This window comes from Triticum urartu, chromosome 5A (genome assembly GCF_056163025.1).
Source record: "Triticum urartu cultivar PI428250 chromosome 5A, HENAU_Tu73, whole genome shotgun sequence".
Taxonomy (NCBI): Eukaryota; Viridiplantae; Streptophyta; class Magnoliopsida; order Poales; family Poaceae; genus Triticum; species Triticum urartu.
Genome location: NC_141877.1, coordinates 155,375,420 through 155,394,535, shown reverse-complemented (window position 1 = coordinate 155,394,535; position 19,116 = coordinate 155,375,420). Strand labels below are relative to the sequence as shown.

Sequence of the window (19,116 nt, the reverse complement as noted above, 5' to 3'; positions counted from 1 at the left end):
CTACAACACATACACATCGAAGAACACGAGGCTACACGAAAGTAATTGAAAGGGTGTTACTTACCAAAGCTCGTTTTACAGGTTCGGTGCAGGTCCTCTTTAACTTGCCACGCTCCTTGAAGATGTTCCGAATATCCCGTGTTTGGTCTTCATTGCTCGTCTGCATGTTCGCACTCGTGGTTTTAAAATCTCAACATTGCAAGAAAAATATACTACTAGTAATACTCGCGCATCTTGTGGGCAACATTAAAGCACTCGTATGCCATGTTAGAGCATCACCAACAGAATCGTAACGCACGGTGCTTTAAAAAAGCGTTTATAGTGCTGAGATTGAGAAGTAGATACTAGAGAGTAGAGGATAGTTCTCAGCATAGATAGATAAAAAAAGATAATTCAACTATTCCTCGTCGTCTGACTCCTCCTCGGTGATGTCCTCCTCTGACGTCTGACTGTAGGTGTGAAGATACCGATCATCGTTGGATTCCCAGGGTGATGCTGCTCCTAGCCTCATGTTGAATTGAGCGTCCGCTTTTCGCCTACGCTTGTCCTCGCGATAGGCGGCTCGCTCCGCCCTCCTTTGCGCATAGAACTTGCGCTCGTTGATGTTGTCTTGCGGGAAGTGTTGGCGCCACATCGCCATGGCTTCCTCGTCCATCTCGGCGATGCCGAGATGGTGCTCCCACCTCCGGTTGTCGCGACGATCCTCGTCGGTGCTAAGCCACGGCAGAGGCGCGAGCTCCTGCCCCCGCTCCCGCGTCGACACGTTGGGGAAGTTCAATGTTCTATGAGGCCACCAGAGGCGCCACACTGCCGCGTCGCACGCGCAGGCGGCCTCATTGGTGTTGTCGAAATTGCTGAGGCCGAGGCGCATCCCGTGGAACTGGATCTCGGCAGAGAAGCCGCCGGAGGGGTGCGCGCGGACGCCGCGGTATCCCCAAGTTTCCCGGTGAGGCGGCGGCATAGTGGCGAGGCGGCGGCGAGGCGAAAAAGAGTGGGGAGAGAGTGGTGGCGAGGCACAGAGCGGTGAGAGAGCGGTGGCAAGGCACAGAGCGGTGGGAGGGTGTTGGATTTTATAAAGCGCGCCGGACGCCGCGCGCCAAAACTAGTGCACGCCCGGCCGCTTTTTCCCACGCGCGTGATCCTTTCTCGATGTCTTTGCTATCTCTACTCTCTTCTCTACTGTTATATTTATTTTATATTTTATATTTATATCTATTTCCTTTACTGTCTACTGTTTTTTCTCTATACTTTTTTTTCTTGCAATATAGGCCATCCGATTTATATCTGACAGATAGGAAGGAAACAAATGGGAATTTTGCAAAAAGATACCCATACCCCTCTCCAGATTTGCAAATAAGGCCTTCCCTCGTTCATCCTTTTCTCCCACAAGATAAACTACTCATACAAATGCATCTTGATGCGTGCAACGCATGGGCATCTTGCTAGTTCTAAAAACATTTCCATCATTTGCCACACTACTGGTTGCAGATGAAAAACCTACCCAAGCACAGCGTGATACAGGAGCGACACACAATTACAAGCTGATATTCTATTGGACAATGGAGGCTATAACCAATTACTTTTACAGGAACAATAGCACCCAGGAAATTTGAAGGGTAGGTATGAATAAATTTGGAACTGTACATGTACTGCTAAGTGATTCAATACACACATTACCAATCAAGGAGGAGAACGATGGTCGCGGCGGCCTCTGTGAGTCATGGTCGGCAACGGGAGTCAGTTCATTGTCCACGACGGTGGTACTTCTGCGCTTGGCGTCGGCTCCCGGGAAGCAGATCCGAGACCGTGGAAGACGATGCCGGGGAAGAGGCTCCATGTACGACAACAACGGTGGACCGGATCCAGTGTGGCATACGAGGTCGTCGATGAGGCAGATGCACTGCGGTGGACGAGTGCGCCGATATAAAGGGGTGGAGCACGAAGGCTGTGGTGTCGTGGAGAAGTCTATTTTGCGGTGGGGATAGAAAATGGGGAGTATTCAGGTGTACTACTCGGGGTGCCGGTGTGGGGTTGGCTGGGTAGGGTGAACCTGAAGTTACGAAAACATCCCCCTACCAAGCGTCAACGGTGGGCCTGTTCTGAAGGCTATGATGGTAACTTCCCACTGCTCGAATCAGGGTCGCGCGATATTTTCCTGCCGACCTCAAAATTTTGTGACACTGGACTCCTCGTGTGGCGTGTTGAGTGATTCGGCTAAGCAACTAGCGAGTAGTAGTAGTAAACTCTGCATATTAGGTTTGACCGAAGTCAAACTTCCTAAAGTTTAACCAAGTTTATAGAAAAATATAAACATTTACCATAACAAATATGTATGTTGTGAAAGTACATTCAATAATGAATCTAATGGTATTTATTTGTTATTGTATATGTTAATATTTTTTGTTATAAGCTTTCTGAGAGTTTACAAAACTTGACTTTGACCAATGCTAATACGCGGACTTAAATAAAAATGGACGGAGTACACATTTGTTTTCTTAGTTTGTAGTGAACTAATCATTTTTTGAAATTGTGAAATAAATATATTAGGCTATTGACTTCGAATGTAATGGTCTATACAATTCAATAGTTACAATCATTGTCGAATCCCAAGATGTATACAAGGTTTATCGTACTTCACAACATGCTCAAACTCACATAATCCCAGTCAAATGAGAATCTAAATGCATTTCATAGTTATTACTTTGTAGGATGCAACAAAAACAACCATAACTCTACATCAGCCATTATAGAAGCAACATTTTGACATATCCCCAATGTGTGAATGAAACCTGCAGAGAGAGCTTTTGAGATGGAGAAGATAGGGCGGGAAATATTGTATGTATGTGTACGAGAGAGTAAGAGAAAAACCTAACGAGACAGAGAGAGAGAGATAGAGAGAGAAAGAGAGAGGAAGAAGTTAGGTCTGTGAGAAATATGGATACATGTAATATACATGAGATGCGTGTGCATCTAGATTCTCTATACGTGGAAGGAGAAGAGACAACATGTTTGATGAGAGATCTGGAAAAACATGGACGAGAGGGGAAGGATCTCGTGGGTTGAGGGATTGACAATTTTGTGCGTGGGAGAGAGGGATAGGTAATTTTGTGCAAGAGAGAGAGGGTGGGGGAGGAGTCAGTCAGCTGTCGTCACATCACCCTGCTTCCAAATGACCCCACATTCTCTTGCACAGTGTGGTCGCCGTCTTCGATCTGCTCGATACCCTCTTTGAAGATTGAGGTGTTGTGCATGTTGGGGTGCAAAGAAGCACAAGCGAGAGTGGTCGCCGTATAACCTTGGATGGGGATGAATTGTGTGCTCGGGGGAGTGTGTATGTGTTGTGCTACGTGTGTCCCTGTGTGTGTGTGTCAGATATTGAGAGAAAACAAACCTAAGGAGAGAAATGGGTATTCACGAAGAGATTGTGCGGGCCTTGAGGTGGGTAGGGGCCGGGTGAGGGTGTCAAAATGTGCGCGTTGATGCATGTGTTGCATGCGACCGTGCGAGGGACGGACGAATCGAGAGAGATGGTTGTTGTGTTACAGATGCTCCTCTCTCTATCTCTCTCCCTCTCTCTCTCTCACACACACACACACACAAGTAAACTAGAATACCGTTCTCTCATGTATACACAACGTATCGGCATCTGTCTATGTCTCACTCACGCATGATCATTTGCACATTCACACCTCTCTATGTCTGTATCACACGCACACCGTCTCGACATTGCCCTTCCGCCACAACACACATATGGACACATACACACGTTCTCTGTCAGTCACACACACAAAATCAGTATTAAAAAAACTAGGGCGCACCTAAAACATCCAAATCCAAATAAACACGAACTGGAGCTAAATTCAAATATATGGAAATATTGCAGCGTCAAGACCTTTCACGGGAAAAAAAAATTGAGTAATATTTGAGGATTGTTTTCACACACACAAAAAGGTTCGGTGGATGTCCTTCGAGCGTGACACGGTGACACACCGTTCGATCAACCGCGCGGCCGTGGTTCACGCGCTTGCACAGGATTCCGTATCGTGGTTGTGGTACTAACTAATAAAAGCGCTGCCTAAGTCTAATGTTTATGTGTACTAGTATGGTTTTCTTTTATGTTTGGCCAACCTTATATATAAAACTAAAGTAAGCTCCCACACACGCACTCATCAATATGCTGCCGCCGCCGTTGCGCATGCCGGCGCCCGCCTGCTTCGGCCAACAATTTCTCGCCCATCACTGCCGTGACGCCGCCATCCCTGTGCGATGAAGCCGAAGGCTCGCCCGCTGACGTCCTCTGCAGTCCCTCCTCGCGATGCCGCCGCGCTGCCAAGCACGCGAACAGCTGGTGGAGCCGCATCTATGCACGCAGCGTACGAAGAGGAGGACGAGCACGTGCTCTAGCACGCCGGTGAGGAGGAACTAGCGTGTCATTGTCGTCTCCGCCCGCGCGGAGGAGGCGCGCATGGTGGCTGTCGCGGCAAAAGCCGGTCGCGCACGCGTCGAGCCCGCAAACCGGGCGCGGATGCGGAATCTACCTTTGAGACCTTGAATGCCACATGGATCCTGCAATCTGAAGGAGCAATTTGGGTCAGTCGACTCATGTGAGACGTTTGATGCAACATGGATGGCTAGAAGGGCTTCTTCCACCTCTTCTACCATCTTCTTCCTTCGCTCCGTCGAACTTCTTTCACAAATCGACTGACCCAAATTATACTACTAGTACGAATGTATTAAGTACAGTAGGAACACGAAGATACGAGCGGTAGTACCAACTGCAAGAAGAACAGTAGTAAGACATAGTACTAGTACTATTGTACGTACTAAAGAGTTCAAATAACGAGAAAGAACATAAACATAGTTCTGCTGGGGCCTCAGCACAACACACCCTTGAAAATAAACTAAGCAACTAGTCCGCTTGACGCTGCAGTAGAACCAACATGAGCGATGACACTGCCACCTAATCGGAGTTTGATTCCACGTCCTCGACTTCATCCTCGTCCCTCTTCCTCTTCCTCTTCACCGACGCTTCTTTGCTTGAACTGGACACTGGGCTCTACTTCTTCATCCAACCCTTGTAGGTATTTAAACAAAGGTAGACATCCATTGCTACGTACAGGTTGTGATCTTCATCTAATGTCTTCGACTCCCATGCATGATGAAACTCGTGATGAGGTTTCTTCAGTTTAGCGTACGAAGGATCAATCATGGCTGCTGCCAGGGTCAGCATTGAAAGTTGAGAGGAGAACACCAGGCTTGCCTTCTGGAGATCGAAGGGCTGGCCTACAATGAGACCTATCCGACGCAGGACATCCGTATCGTTCTTAAAGCCTACAGTAACAAATTTCACTCTTTTGTCCTTGAGGAAGTTCTTAAAATCCTGGCACTCAATGTCGGCATGGCATATGTGGTAGACCAAGCAAACGTTAGTGTCGGTGGGAACGACACCTATGGGATCACAAGAATCCCTACTACGATTGCGGGGCGCGGGGTCGTGAGAAGAGCGGATCAAACAGATAGCACACGGTTCGTTTATCCAGGTTCGGGCCGCGAGGATGCGTAAAACCCTACTCCTGCTTTGGTGGATTGTATATCTGTGTTCTTGAGCTAGCTATGGGGCGTGAGTAGCTCCAAAAAGCCGAATCCTCCTCCTGGTCGCCTCGGGCCTCCTTTTATAGGAAAGGGGGTGCCACAGTAGCACCAGGAGGTGGAAAGGGAACAGTGATGCGAGGTTATCCCTCGCATTACATGACAAGGCGCATTTAATGCGTCTTGCCCAGGTGTCCTTGCTTTATCGGGGACGGGGGAGAGCCCTGTCTCGTCCGTCGCCGCTCCCTCTTGCGTCGACACGCGCCCTGGCCAGCGGCGCCCGCGGTGCCATGTAGGCAGGCAAGCAGCTGAGGTGGTGCAGTGGTGGGTCTCCACGAAGATCTGCATGCCGCCACGCAGGTGCCTGCCCAGCTGGTTGGGTCGGCAGCTGCATGCGAACGACGGTGGAGGTTTGACTGGCATGGGCCTGATGGTGGTCCAACGGGTGTTTTTGGCAAGGGCCTTGCCGGGGCCCCGGCAAGGGCTTGCCTTGGCGCCTGCTATCATCCCCGGCAAGGCTCTTGCTGGGGGGCCTTGTGGTCCTCCTTGGTTGGGATCCCGCCAAGGATCATCATCTTCTGAAGGGTGTATCTGATCTCGAATGTCTTCACAAAGATCTGCAAGCCACCACGGGGATGTCTCCCGAATCCTTGCCCCATGGGGGCCGTGGACTCAAGGTGACTCACTCCGTAGGTGTGGGGCAAGCTGCCACGGCAAGGGTCTTGCCTGGTTTGCTAAAACCGCCTCCCGGCAAGGATCTTGCCGGGGGGGTCCGCTTCATCCCCTTTGCTCTTTGTGGTCTTGGTCTTGGCGTCGTTCTGCTTCTCTTGAGCTCCGGCCTTACCTTGGCTCACCTCCCTTGCCTTGCTCAGTGTGGTGGTGCCCGTGGCTCAGACTGCCCGTGCATAGTTATAGGGGTACAAAAAATGTACCCCTCTTTTTGTACACCGACAGGAGCCCCCGGGCCTGGGCCACATGTAAGCGCAATCGCGTCGTTGGGCTAGGCCCAAAAACGGTGCGCGGGCAGGCGGGGCAGTTTTTACCATGGTAAGTCTCTTCGCGCACTGCGCCTCCCATGCTTCCCGCGCGTGGCGGCGCATGGGGAGGCATGTGTGACGTGGGCGGCATGCGTGGGGCTGAGCTCTGCATGCATGCGTCACGTTGTAGTAAAGGGGGCGGTTTGCGCCTTCCCCATAAACAGAGGGAGGCGTGGAGGCGCGGCCCATTTACTGAACAGGGCCGAGGCGTGGTCTTCAAGGCGTCCACTCCCCACGATCATGGGGTGGGGAGAAGTCGCCTCACCCGTCGCCTCGGTCCTGCACGCCTGCTACATGGCTCTCATGCGCTTGGGGTGGTGAACGGTGGAGGCGGGAAACCGGGCTGCCGCGGGCTGGGGCGACGGGTCGGTCCCAGTTCCCTGCGCCTTCCATGTCTTGATTGGCTGAGCGGGGCAGCCGAGCCCCCACCCCATTCCTTTATAAAGAGCTGGAGGGGGGATGGCGTCCCGCATTCCTTCATCTCCTCCTTCCTTCAGCTTCTGCTCCCCCCTTCCATCCGTCATGGAGAGAGGGAATCCTGGTCCTTCAACGGTGGCTGCGAGGGTCGCCGCTCGACAACGCGTCCCTCCTTCTCCCGCACCCGTGGTGGCAGAGCCAGCCGCGAGGGGAAGGGGAAGGGGGCGAGGCCGTGGGCGAGGCCAAGGCGCTCGGGGAAGAGGAGGACGGGGCGGCGCGCCGGCCTCGCCTCCACCAGCAGTTCTTCCCCCCGTGGAGGGCCACGTTGGGGATGACCCTTGCGAGTTCTTCGTCAGGCTACGCTGGCCGCCTCGCCGTCGCCTTCGTCTCCCGACTCCATTCGCGCGGGAGATGGAGCTGGATCCGCCGGAGTCGTTGTGGCTGCAGATGAGGGGTTGCGCGATCAGTGGCACGCGGGCCCACGTCGATTTCCCCGCCCTCACGTGATGTATCTCCGTCGGAGATGGAAGACGTTTGCCCATATCCACCGCTTGACGGAGGGGCTCACTCTCCATTTTAAGCTGATGGAGGGTGGCCTTCTCTCCGTCAAAGTCTTCGAGTGCTTTGGGACCCATGCAAGGTGCTGCATGGAGAGCTCTTCTGATAGTGAAGACTCCTCCTCGGGCGGGAGTGACCAGGAGGACAGCCGCAGCGACGACGAGGGTAGTAGGTGTCAGGTGACGGGTCCGATTAGGTGTCGGGCGCCACTCCGTGCGGCACCGGCAACCCCATCATCCGCGTCGCCGGCTCCTTGAACTTCTCGGGGTCGTCTCCTTGGGCGGCTGGCGTTGGGAGGCTGTGGAAGAGGAAGAGGGCGGGCGGCAAGGCCGTCAAGTCGGAGTACGCGGGCACCGACGCCTTCGACGCGTGCTGAAGTCCTGCCGCCTCATCTTTGAGCTCTGCTTCCGGCACCGCCATCACCATCCAGCCTTCGGACGGCCACCGAGATGTTCTCTTGGTGTCTTCTGCAACCCGTAGCTCGCCTAGGTGCCCCTTTTGCCCTTTTCGCTTCCTTGACCCGCCTCCTGAGGAGAGGGACAAGAAAGGGATTACGGGCACCTTATCTCTTTTTAGTTTGTAAGCCTTCGGGCCTTAGCTGAATTTAAAACTTGTAATCCCATCATTCATGTTTTTCATTCCCTATGGACTGTACCTGAGTGGAATGTTTTTAATGAAAAAGGGATGCTTTCCGGGTCATTTGTTTGTGGGTAGAACCCACGACAAGGAGTAAATCCTTGATATCTTCAAGATAAACATTTCCTTGCCCGGCAACAGGCCTTGCTGTCTTCCCACTTCGCTCGACCTTCCTCACGCCTTTGGCGGAGGCAGGGATGAGGCGGGTTCTGGCTCCTTGTTTCATCCTTTCGCTGCCGCGACTACGACCAAACTTGGCCCCAGGAACGAGCCCTAGGGCCTAGAGTTATGGGAGCACGGTAGCTTAGAGGAAAATGAGGTTTCACATACCTCAGTCCATAATGGAATGCATGATAAGGGATGAAGAACTTATCTGAAGATGCAGCCCCCGGCAAGTCTGGTTCGCCGTGGGTGAATCTTTGCTCTTGCAGCTGCCGGCAATGCTGGCTTGCCGGGGGCTAGATGCTGGTCCGTTCATCTTCTTTCCCCCCCCCCCAAGTGGTTCGGCACGGATATCCGTGTGTCCTGTGAACCAAAGAAGACAAAAGTAAGACAAAGAGACGCACACTCGACCTCTAAGCTAGGGGTTAGTCGCCGCTAAGCACTATCAACCCTAACCAAGGACGGGACTCGACCTAGCATGCATGCTATAACTTAGGGTGCCAGCGCTTCATTTATTTGTGCTCAGGGTCTGCGCCTGGCTTTGTACAAAGGGTTACATGCATCATCGGCAATGCTTGTACAAAAGGTGGCTTGCCGGGGGGCCCGACAAGCCGCTCGTCACAGGTAAAACTTGCGAAGATGCTCAATGTTCCAGAAGTTACTCACTAGAACGGCATCTTCGGTCTCTAGGCGGACTGCGCCGGGCCTGGTGACTCGTATTACCCGATAAGGGCCTTCCCACTTTGGCGTCAACTTGTTGGAATTCTTGGACGATTGAACGCGCCGAAGGACAAGGTCCCCTTCCTCAAGGCTTCGGGGATGAACCTTGCGGCTATGGTAGCGGCGCAAGGCTTGCTTGTAGCATGTTGCTTTCACAGCCGCCCGAAGACGATCTTCCTCAAGGAGCATTGCATCATCTTGCCGCAGTTTCTCTTGCTCAAGCTCATCATAAGCGAGCACTCGAGGTGACCCGTATATGAGTTCAGTGGGGAGAACTGCTTCTGCCCCGTATACCAGGGCAAAAGGTGTCTGGCCGGTGGCTCGATTTGGCATCGTCCTGATCGACCAAAGAACCGTCGGCAACTCATCAATCCAGCGCCTTCCACTCTTGTGCAGCCTGTCAAGGGTCTTGGTCCTTAAGCCTCGCAGTACATCAGCGTTTGCCCTCTCAGCTTGACCATTGCTTCGTGGGTGAGCAACGGAAGCAAAACAGACTTTGCTGCCGAGGTCTTGGATATATTGCATGAAGGTGCGGCTTGTGAACTGTGTGCCGTTGTCGGTGATGACCCTGTTGGGTACACCAAAACGGCACACTAGTCCCTTGAAGAACTTGACGGCTGACTGAGCTGTGACCTTCCTCACTGCCTCCACCTCTGGCCACTTTGTGAACTTGTCGATTACAACGTACAAGTACTCAAAGCCCCCGACAGCGCGGGGGAAAGGGCCCAGTATGTCGAGCCCCCAGACCGAGAAGGGCCAGGAGAGAGGAATGGTTTGAAGGGCTTGAGCTGACCGATGAAGGTTCTTTGAATGGAACTGACAGGCTTCACAGCTGGTGACTAGTGTCGTCGCATCCTGGAGGGCGGTGGGCCAGAAGAAGCCTTGCCGGCAAGGGCCCTTGACCCGATGTGGGACCCACATATGCCTCCGTGTATCTCCGCCAACAGCTCCAGTCCTTCCTCCCGAGGGATACACTTCAATTTCACACCGTTCGGCCTCTTTCTGTACAGGACGTCATCGATGAACTGGTACATGGTAGAGCGACGGGCTACTTTTTCCGCTTCTTCCCGCTCTTCAGGAAGTTCCCCTGTTTGGAGGAATCGGACGGTATGTTGTGCCCACGCTGGAGCCTGGGGCTCGACGGCGAGGACTAAAGGCATTTCCTCCGCTATAGGAGCGGCTGTCTCGACGACAAGAGCTTGACGCTCCGCCGGAGCTAGCCGTCCCGTGGCGGGCTCAGTGTCCCTGGCAACATCCTTGCCGGCAGCTCCGGGGAGCTCGGCGGGAAAGTACTTGCCGGGTCCTGATTTCCTCCTCTTGTTCTGCTCTGTTGATGGATCAACAGATGGCTGAGTTAGCTGGAGCACAAAGGTACCTGGTTCCACAGGTAGCTTGAGGGCAGCGCGTTTTGACAGGTAATCGGCGATATCGTTCTCCGCTCAAGGAACGTATTCAGCCTGTATACCATCGAAACGCTCTTCCAGCTTTCTCACTTCATCGACGTAGGCCTTCATCAACGAGCTCTGGTAGTCCTTGTTGACTTGCTTGACGACGAGCTGCGAGTCGCCCCTGCCGATGAGCTTCTTGATTCCGAGGTCTGCCGCGATCCTAAGACCGGCAAGCAGCCCTTCGTACTCTGACGTATTGTTTGTTGACACCTCCCTGGGGAAGTGCATCTGGATCACGTACTTGAGGTGCTCTCCGGTGGGCACGACAAGCAGCAGGCCAGCCCCGGCGCCGTGTAAGGAGAAAGCTCCATCAAAGTACATGATCCAACTGCAACTTGCCTCCTTGCCGGGGAGAGTAGTCTCTTGGGCTTCTTTGTCCAGCGTTGCGGTGCATTCTACAATGAACTCCGCCAGGACTCGGCTCTGAATTGTCGAAGTACTTTCAAACTTGAGGCCAAAGCTGGACAGCTCCAGTGCCCATTCCACAATTCTTCCCGTTGCATCTGGATTGTGCAATATCCGTTGCAGAGGGAGGCGAGTGACGACAGTGATCTCGTGTGCCTGGAAGTAGTGACGCAGCTTCCTCGAGGCCATAAGAAGGCCGAAGAGCAGTTTCTGCACGCCGGAGTACCTTGATCTAGCCCCATGCAGGAGGGAACTAACAAAGTAGACCGGGTGCTGCATCATTTTCTTCTTCGGCGGCACTTCAACTGGCTGTGTCGTCTCTGCATTGGTGGTGTCGGGCTCTGTCGCTGCCATTACCTCGTCGTCAACCTCTCTCTACGCCACTAGTGCGGCGCTGACCACCTGGTTCATTGCTGCCAGGTATAGCAGCAACGGCTCCTGTGGCCTAGGCGCAACTAGTATTGGCACCAAGGAGAGGTACTTCTTCAAATCTTGCAATGCTGCTTCGGCTTCTGGCGTCCCCTCCATCGGGCCCGCCTTTTTCAGGATCTTGAAAAAGGGAATGGCACGCTCGGCAGACTTGGAAATGAATCTGCCCATGGCGGCGACGCAACGAGCAAGCCGACGCACATCCTTGATTCGCTTGGGTGCTGCAATCTGCTCTATAGCTTTGATCTTGTCCGGATTGGCCTCTATCCCACGCTGTGACACAAAGAACCCGAGAAGCTTGCCGGACGGGACGCCAAAGACGCACTTCTCAGGGTTCAGCTTGAGATTGATCTTGCGCAGGTTTGCAAATGTTTCTTGCAAATCAGGTATGAGGGTTGCCCTGTCCTTGGTTTTGACCACTATGTCATCCATATAAGCTTCCATATTTCTATGGAGTTGGGGTTCAAAACCAATCTGGACCACCCTTGCAAACGTCGAACCAGTACTCTTCAACCCGAAAGGCATCCGCATGAAACAATACGTACCACATGGGGTGATGAATGCTGTTTTCTCTTCGTATTCTCTTGTCATGAAGATCTGGTGGTAGCCGGAGTAGGCATCGAGGAATGACAACAAATCACACCCAGCTGTGGAGTCAACAATCTGGTCGATGCGCGGCAACAGGAAGGGGTCCTTAGGACAAGCCTTATTGATATCTATGTAATCAATACACAGCCTCCACCTCCCATTAGCCTTGCGCACTACGATCGGATTGGCCAACCACGTTGGATGGAGCACTCCTCTTACCAAACCCGCTGCTTCCAGTTTCCGGATCTCCTCTGTGATGAACTCTTGTTGCTCCAAAGCTTGCTTTCTGACCTTCTGCTTGACGGGCCGCAGATGAGGACAGACAGCAAGGTGGTGCTCAATCACCTCCCTGGGAACGTCGGGGATGTCGGAAGCTTGCCATGCAAACACATCGACATTTGCCCGCAGGAAGGTGACGAGCGCGTCTTCCTATTTTTTGTCAAGCGTGGAGCTTATGGTGAAAGCCCCTCCTGTGTCGTCCTCATTGACAGAAACCTTCTTGGTTCCCGGCGGTATGGCCCTGGGCTTCTTGTTTCCGCCGGTGGAGCTCTCTGGCCAGTCCTCGACGGGAGCGCTACACTCCGAAGAGGTGCGCTTGCCGGAGTGGGTGTCCGAGGTCTCACCGGTCTTCTTCTTCTTCCCTCCCGGGGTCCCAGCGGCAGGAGCAAGTGCCCTAGTGGCGGCAGCTGCTGCAACTGCTTGCTGGTATAGGTCGTCAGCACAAATCAGCGCATCTTTCTTATTGGAGGGGATGGTGATGATCGTCACAGGTCCTGGCATCTTCAGGGTGTTGTAGGCGTAGTGTGACGCCGCCATGAACTTGGCCAGCGCTGGGCGGCCAAGGATCCCGTTGTAGGGCAAGGGGATCTTGGCAACATCAAACACAATCCTCTCCGTCCTGTAGTTCAGATCGCTTCCAAAAGTCACGGGCAGCGTGACCTTTCCATTAGGTTGGCTTCTTCCTGGGTTGACCCCCTGAAACGTGCCCGTCTCCTATAGGTCTCCATCAGGAATCTACAGTTTCTCGATCACGGCAGGAGAGATCAAGTTCAGACCGGCCCCGCCATCGACTAGTATCTTTATCACCTTGAGGTTGCGTATTGTTGGTGAAACCAACAATGGTAAGCACCCGACCGCAGTAGTGCGATCAGAGAGATCCTCAGTGTCAAAAATGATAGGTGTGCTGGACCACTTCAACGGCCTTTGGGCATCAAACGACGGCTCTGCCGCTGTAATCTCTCGCGCCCACTGTTTAAGCTGGCGGTGAGAAGTATGCAGCGAGGCGCCACCGTCGATGCACATGGCCTCTGTAGCTTTCTGAAACTCTTGGTCGCCGGATTCGTCGTCCTCTTCGTGATCGTCGTCTTCTGGCTTTTTGTCACGGCCCCAGGTGGGCCACTCCTTTTGTTTATCCTTGCCGCGACGGCCCGCTTGGCCGTCACGCTTCTTGCTGGACCCCTCAGCACTGTCTTGGCCCTTCTCCTTGTCCCGCCTCTCATATTCAGCCCTCTGCTTCTCAGCGAGGAGCTCAACATGTCGGCAGTCTTGGAGAGCATGGCCTTTGGTGTGATGGATCTTGCAGTATCGCTTGTCGGAGTTCCCCGGCTTCTCGGCAACCGCCAACGCCCGGCAGGCGACACATCCGGCAATTTCCTTGCCGGGGTCATCTGCCTTGGTTTTCTTGGTGGAGCCGGTGTCACCAGATCCCTGGACGGCAAGCACGGCTTTACCTTTGCGCTTCCTGTTGCGGCACCGGCCCTTCTTCACCGGGGTGGCACTATCTTCATCTGAGGAGTCGGTTTCCACGCCGGCGTCTTTGCCGGGGTACTTCCTTCCCTCTTCAGCCCGGGCACATCTGTCAGCAAGAACATAGAGTTCTGCTACATCTTTCACCTTGTTCATTGCCAGCTCTTTGCGCATCTTGCGGTTACACACGTTCTGATGGAACGCGCTGATGATGGCGGCAGGGTGAACATCAGGGATATTATACTGTATCCTGCTGAACCTCTGTATATACTTGCGGAGACTCTCGCCTCCCTTCTGGGGAATGACGTGCAGGTCGCTCGCTTGGCCATGGGCTTGGTGGCCTCCAGTAAAGGCGCCCACAAACTCATGGCACAAATCCAACCAGGAGGAAATAGAGTCTACCGGCAAGTGCATCAACCATGACATGGCGTTGGGTTTAAGAGCCAATGGAAAGTAATTCGCAAGCACCTTATCGTCACGGGCTCTGGCAGCTTGCATCGCAATGGTGTAGATGCTGAGGAACTCGGACGGGTGGGTCTTGCCACTGTACTTTTCTCCCACGTCAGGTTTGAAGGTGCGGTGAGTGGGCCACTGGAACTGCCACAGCTCACGGGTAAAAGTCGGACAGCCTACCTCGTAAGGTAGGCCTCCAGGGCTCTCCGGTGCCGGGTGGTTCATAGCATGCCCTGCTCGCCTGTCTGACTGGTGGTGCGCTCCGTGCCGGCGCTCGATAGTGGTTCGAGCGTCTTCATGTTCTCATTGCCGAAGGACTTGGCTGGTCGCAGTGGGTCCACGGGTCGGACGACGCTATGGAGATTTCGTCGCCCACAATGTCGCGACGGGCTGGCGTCCGCGGTACCGGGCGAGGAGGAGGCGAGTGCACCGTGGTCACGGCGCCGCCGGCTTTCCTGCCACTGGTGCGTGGGACTCCGTCAGAGCATCGACCCGGGGGCTCCACCGGACTCGGTTCGTCTTTGTTGGCCACCACAACAAGGCTTCGGATAGTGGCTCTCCATTCGTCGAGTTTCCCTGTAGTTGGAGGAAAATCGAGGAGCAACTGCGTGCGCGCCAGGGCTTCTACTTGTGTTGGTGGCAGCGAAACCTGCACGGACTGCGACGCGCTTCGACTTCTGACCACGTCAGAAGCAGCTCTATCATGACCCCGCGGTCGCATGCCACCTTCACCAGCGCCTCGGCAAGCGGGTAAGTCTTCTACCTCCCGGGAGTGGCGCTCGGGGCTCTTCCCGCGGCGACGCCAGGGGTCTTCGGCGTGGTTGCGCCGCTTGAGAGGAGTGCGCCGTCGGTGCCGGCGTGGGAGTCTTGGAGGCCCTCGCATCGCCTTCGGGCGGGGCGGTAGCGATCTTGGAAGGCCCCGTGCCACCCGTGGAGGGCCTGGATCCGTCTTTGGATTTGGCGGCATGCGGCCCGTTACCAGGCGCACGAACATCGCCGCCTCCCAAACTCCGGCTGCTGGGACGGTGTTGGTGTTCGCGAACGGCGCCCCGGGTCCTTTCTGCGACTGGTCTGCTGCTCGCCCGCGTCGGTACGGGATGTCCGGCCTCCGACGGGCCGACCGCCACCATCGTCTTCTTCTTGGGCGCCATGATGATGAAGAAGCGTCGAACTAACTCCTAAGGCTGATTCTCACAATTGCTCCCCCTACCTGGCGCGCCAAAGATGTCGGTGGGAACGACACCTATGGGGTCACAAGAATCCCTACTACGGTTGCGGGGTGCGGGGTCGTGAGAAGAGCGGATCAAACAGATAGCACACGGTTCCTTTATCCAGGTTCGGGCCACGGGGATGCGTAAAACCCTACTCCTGCTTTGGTGGATTGTATATTTGTGTTCTTGAGCTAGCTATGGGGCGTGAGGAGCTCCAAAAAGCCGAATCCTCCTCCTGGTCGCCTCGGGCCTCCTTTTATAGGAAAGGGGGTGCCACAATAGCACCAGGAGGTGGAAAGGGAACAGTGATGCGAGGTTATCCCTCGCATTACATGACAAGGCGCATTTAATGCGTCTTGCCCAGGTGTCCTTGCTTTATCGGGGACGGGGGAGAGCCCTGTCTCGTCCGTCACCACTCCCTCTTGCGTCGACATGCGCCCTGGCCAGCGGCGCCCGCGGTGCCATGTAGGCAGGCAGGCAGATGAGGTGGCGCAGTGGTGGGTCTCCATGAAGATCTGCATGCCGCCACGCAGGTGCCTGCCCAGCTGGTTGGGTCGGCAGCTGCATGCGAACGGCGGTGGAGGTTTGACTGGCGTGGGCCTGATGGTGGCCCAACGGGTGTTTTTGGCAAGGGCCTTGCCGGGGCCCCGGCAAGGGTGTTGCCGTGGCGCATGCTGTCATCCCCGACAAGGCTCTTGCGGGGGGGCCTTGTGGTCCTCCTTGGCTGGGATCCCGCCAAGGATCATCATCTTCTGAAGGGTGTATCTGATCTCGAATGTCTTCACAAAGATCTGCATGCCACCACGGGGATGTCTCCCGAATCCTTGCCCCATGGGGGCAGTGGACTCAAGGGTGACTCACTCCGTAGGTGTGGGGCGAGCTGCCACGGCAAGGGTCTTGCCGGGTTTGCTAAAACCGCCTCCCGGCAAGGATCTTGCCGGGGGGTCCGCTTCGTCCCCTTTGCTCATTGTGGTCTTGGTCTTGGCGTAGTTTTGCTTCTCTTGAGCTCTGGCCTTACCTTGGCTCACCTCCCTTGCCTTGCTCAGTGTGGTGGTGCCCGTGGCTCAAACTGCCCGTGCACAGTTATAGGGGTACAAAAAGTGTACCCCTCTTTTTGTACACCGACAATTAGGTACACAAACCTGGATCATGGCGGGCTTCTTCCTCTCTTCGTCCTTTAGATCCTTCTCTCGTCCCAGGACTGTGGTGTACTCAACATCTAGCCTAGCGACCGACTCATCCGTTGAACTGTTGAACATGCGTAGGAAGCGAGCAAGGCATTCTTTCACCGTCTCGGATCCACGTGTGTAGATGACGATGAACTAATCGCCGATGATGGCTCTAACCTGGTACTCGGAGGCGACCATGGAGATTTGGGAGACCATGGATTTTGGAGGAGGGTTAGGAGAAGTTGAACTGTTGTACCCCACACAAAAAACTGGGAGCGAACTAATGTGAAAGGACGGGACGACTGGGAGCGAACTGTTGTAAGGTAGAATACGGGGACGACTAGGGCGTGCGAACGGCGTGGGGTTGCTGGCTTGCCCGGTGGATAAACGGCTGCAAGCCCCCAAAGAGTTCTCGAGAACTATGCGGGGCCCACTAGATGTCATGTCTAGTAGACCCATATCGTAGGCCTGACGGTATAGCTTCTGCCTGTTCGCACGCCATACCGGCGCGTGGATGTAACATCACTTAATTCCGTCAAACGTCGCGCCTCCCATGACCTTCGCCTCCCTCGCGCGGTCGCGCCCTTTGAGACTTCGACCGGCTATAAATGAGCATTTTTTTGCCTTTTTTTAGACAAGCAATTTTTTTGCCTACTCCGCATGCATGATACTCCCTCTGGTCCTTTTTACTCCCATCAACCGTTTGCAAAGTGTTTGACCAAATTTATACTTTTTTTTGAACACCACCTTATATTAATTAACCAGCCACACCAGTACACTCATTCGATACAATATTCACCACACAGGGCGGTACGTTATTTACAAGAATACCATCTAATATATTGTCAAAGTTATACTTAGAGATTAAGTGTGCCACCTTATTGGCCAAACGGCTAATCTTTCACAATTGAAGATTGTTGATGAACTTCGAGATGCTCAACGCTTTCATCTTCAGGTCACGCATAGCAGACCTGTCATAGTCCCCCGATGCAAGAGACGCTACCACAAAAGCGCAATCAGTCTCTAAAATTACAGGATTATGAAGAGAAATACCTATGTAGAGACTGGCAATGCAAGCCCTAAGCTCCGCTTCCTCCACGCTTTGACAGGCATCAATGAAATCCCATGACCAAATTTATACTAAAAATATCAATATCTACAATACTGATTATAATGAGTATAAGAACTACGTTTTATAATGAGTGTAAAAATATTGATTTGACATTGTGAATGTTGACACATTTTTCTATAATTCTGGTGAAAGTAGAGGTACATTGACTTCAGACAAAACATAAATGCACAATGCAGACTAGTTCCTCCGTCCAGGTGTGTGCCATGTCCTATCTTGTCATCACAACAAGGTTAGCTATTAGAGTACCACTACCTCCCTTCTAGTTTAAAGGGCTCAATTCAAAATTTTCACCTACTCTTAGGAAGATAGGAGAGGCGGTGGAATAGTTTTTGAAGTGTGCAAAAGTACTCAACTAGTGGTGTCGTTCTTCACAAAAATGTGTTTACCAATGCATGCATGAACACTAGTTACTCTAACCCCCTCTCTTCTTTAATTCTTTGCCACATCAGCATGTTTGCTATTCCCGTGTGCATGATACCAGCTAAGATACCACCATTATGGCCAGCCTTAATCATCGCATGCAATAATTTAGTGCACCTTTAAATATGAACATGTGTGGGGCGTGTATGTTTCTAATGACTTGAGACTATACCTAGCCCGGCATGCAAGATGACTTACTATGCACCGTTCCCCATACCTGCAGGAAGCCCGTTCGTCTCCAAATCTTTTCCTCTCCATGTGTGGAAACAATATGCCTGCCAAACTCTCCTTCTCCCTCCGGCGGTCCCACCACTCCACCCCGTGTGAAAAAAATCTGCATGCATGACTCTCCTCCCCCCACGCTCGTCCAATCCGTTGTAACCAGCAATATTTCCACCCCTTCGCTCCCCCGTAATTTACTCCAACAAATATGCCCACGTACATGTTACTTAACTACAGGTGCATTGGGTCACTGACAAATGGGCCCAACAGGGGTCTGGCCCACATGTTAGTGACGCAACTGGACCTGCAGTTAAGTCAGTGCAACTCAGTCCATATCTTACGTAGGTGTGCCATTGCTCGCTATAAATATTGCGCCTCCCATGACATCGCTATCTTCTCGCCCTCACATTCACGTTCATCGCTATCTCCTCCCCCTCCCTCTCACGTCGACCACCATGGCATCGCCCCTCCCAAGCCCTAGGAGCCCCTCGCTGCACCGTGCGGATGGTCACGCATCGCCGTTCCGTTCCTCGCCGCCACTAGCCGAGGAGGAAGCGGCAGTGTTCCGCTCCTCGCCGCTACGCGATGCGTCGCCGTTCCGTTCCTTGCTGCCCGTAGTCGAGGAGGACGCATCGGCGTTCTGCTCCTCGTCGCGACGCGACGCGTCGCCGTTCCGTTCCTCGCTGCCACTAGTCGAGGAGGATGCGTCGGTGTTCTGCTCCTCGCTGCGACGCGTCGAGGTGGACGCGTCAGCATTCCCAATCTCGCCAGCAC

General features: G+C 53.7%; 1 protein-coding gene across 1 annotated transcript; it reads right to left on the bottom strand.

The window, feature by feature from the left end:
• Positions 1 to 397: 397 nt before the first annotated feature.
• LOC147970652 (ethylene-responsive transcription factor 13-like) lies at positions 398 to 961 on the bottom strand. Its single transcript, XM_087523545.1, has one exon. The coding sequence runs from the start codon at positions 959 to 961 to the stop codon at positions 398 to 400; it is 564 nt and encodes a 187-aa protein (XP_087379671.1).
• Positions 962 to 19,116: the final 18,155 nt, after the last annotated feature.

Bases quoted from the DNA above. Each gene is read 5' to 3' on its own strand.
- LOC147970652 (XM_087523545.1), bottom strand. From the start codon at position 961: ATGCCGCCGCCTCACCGGGAAACTTGGGGATACCGCGGCGTCCGCGCG.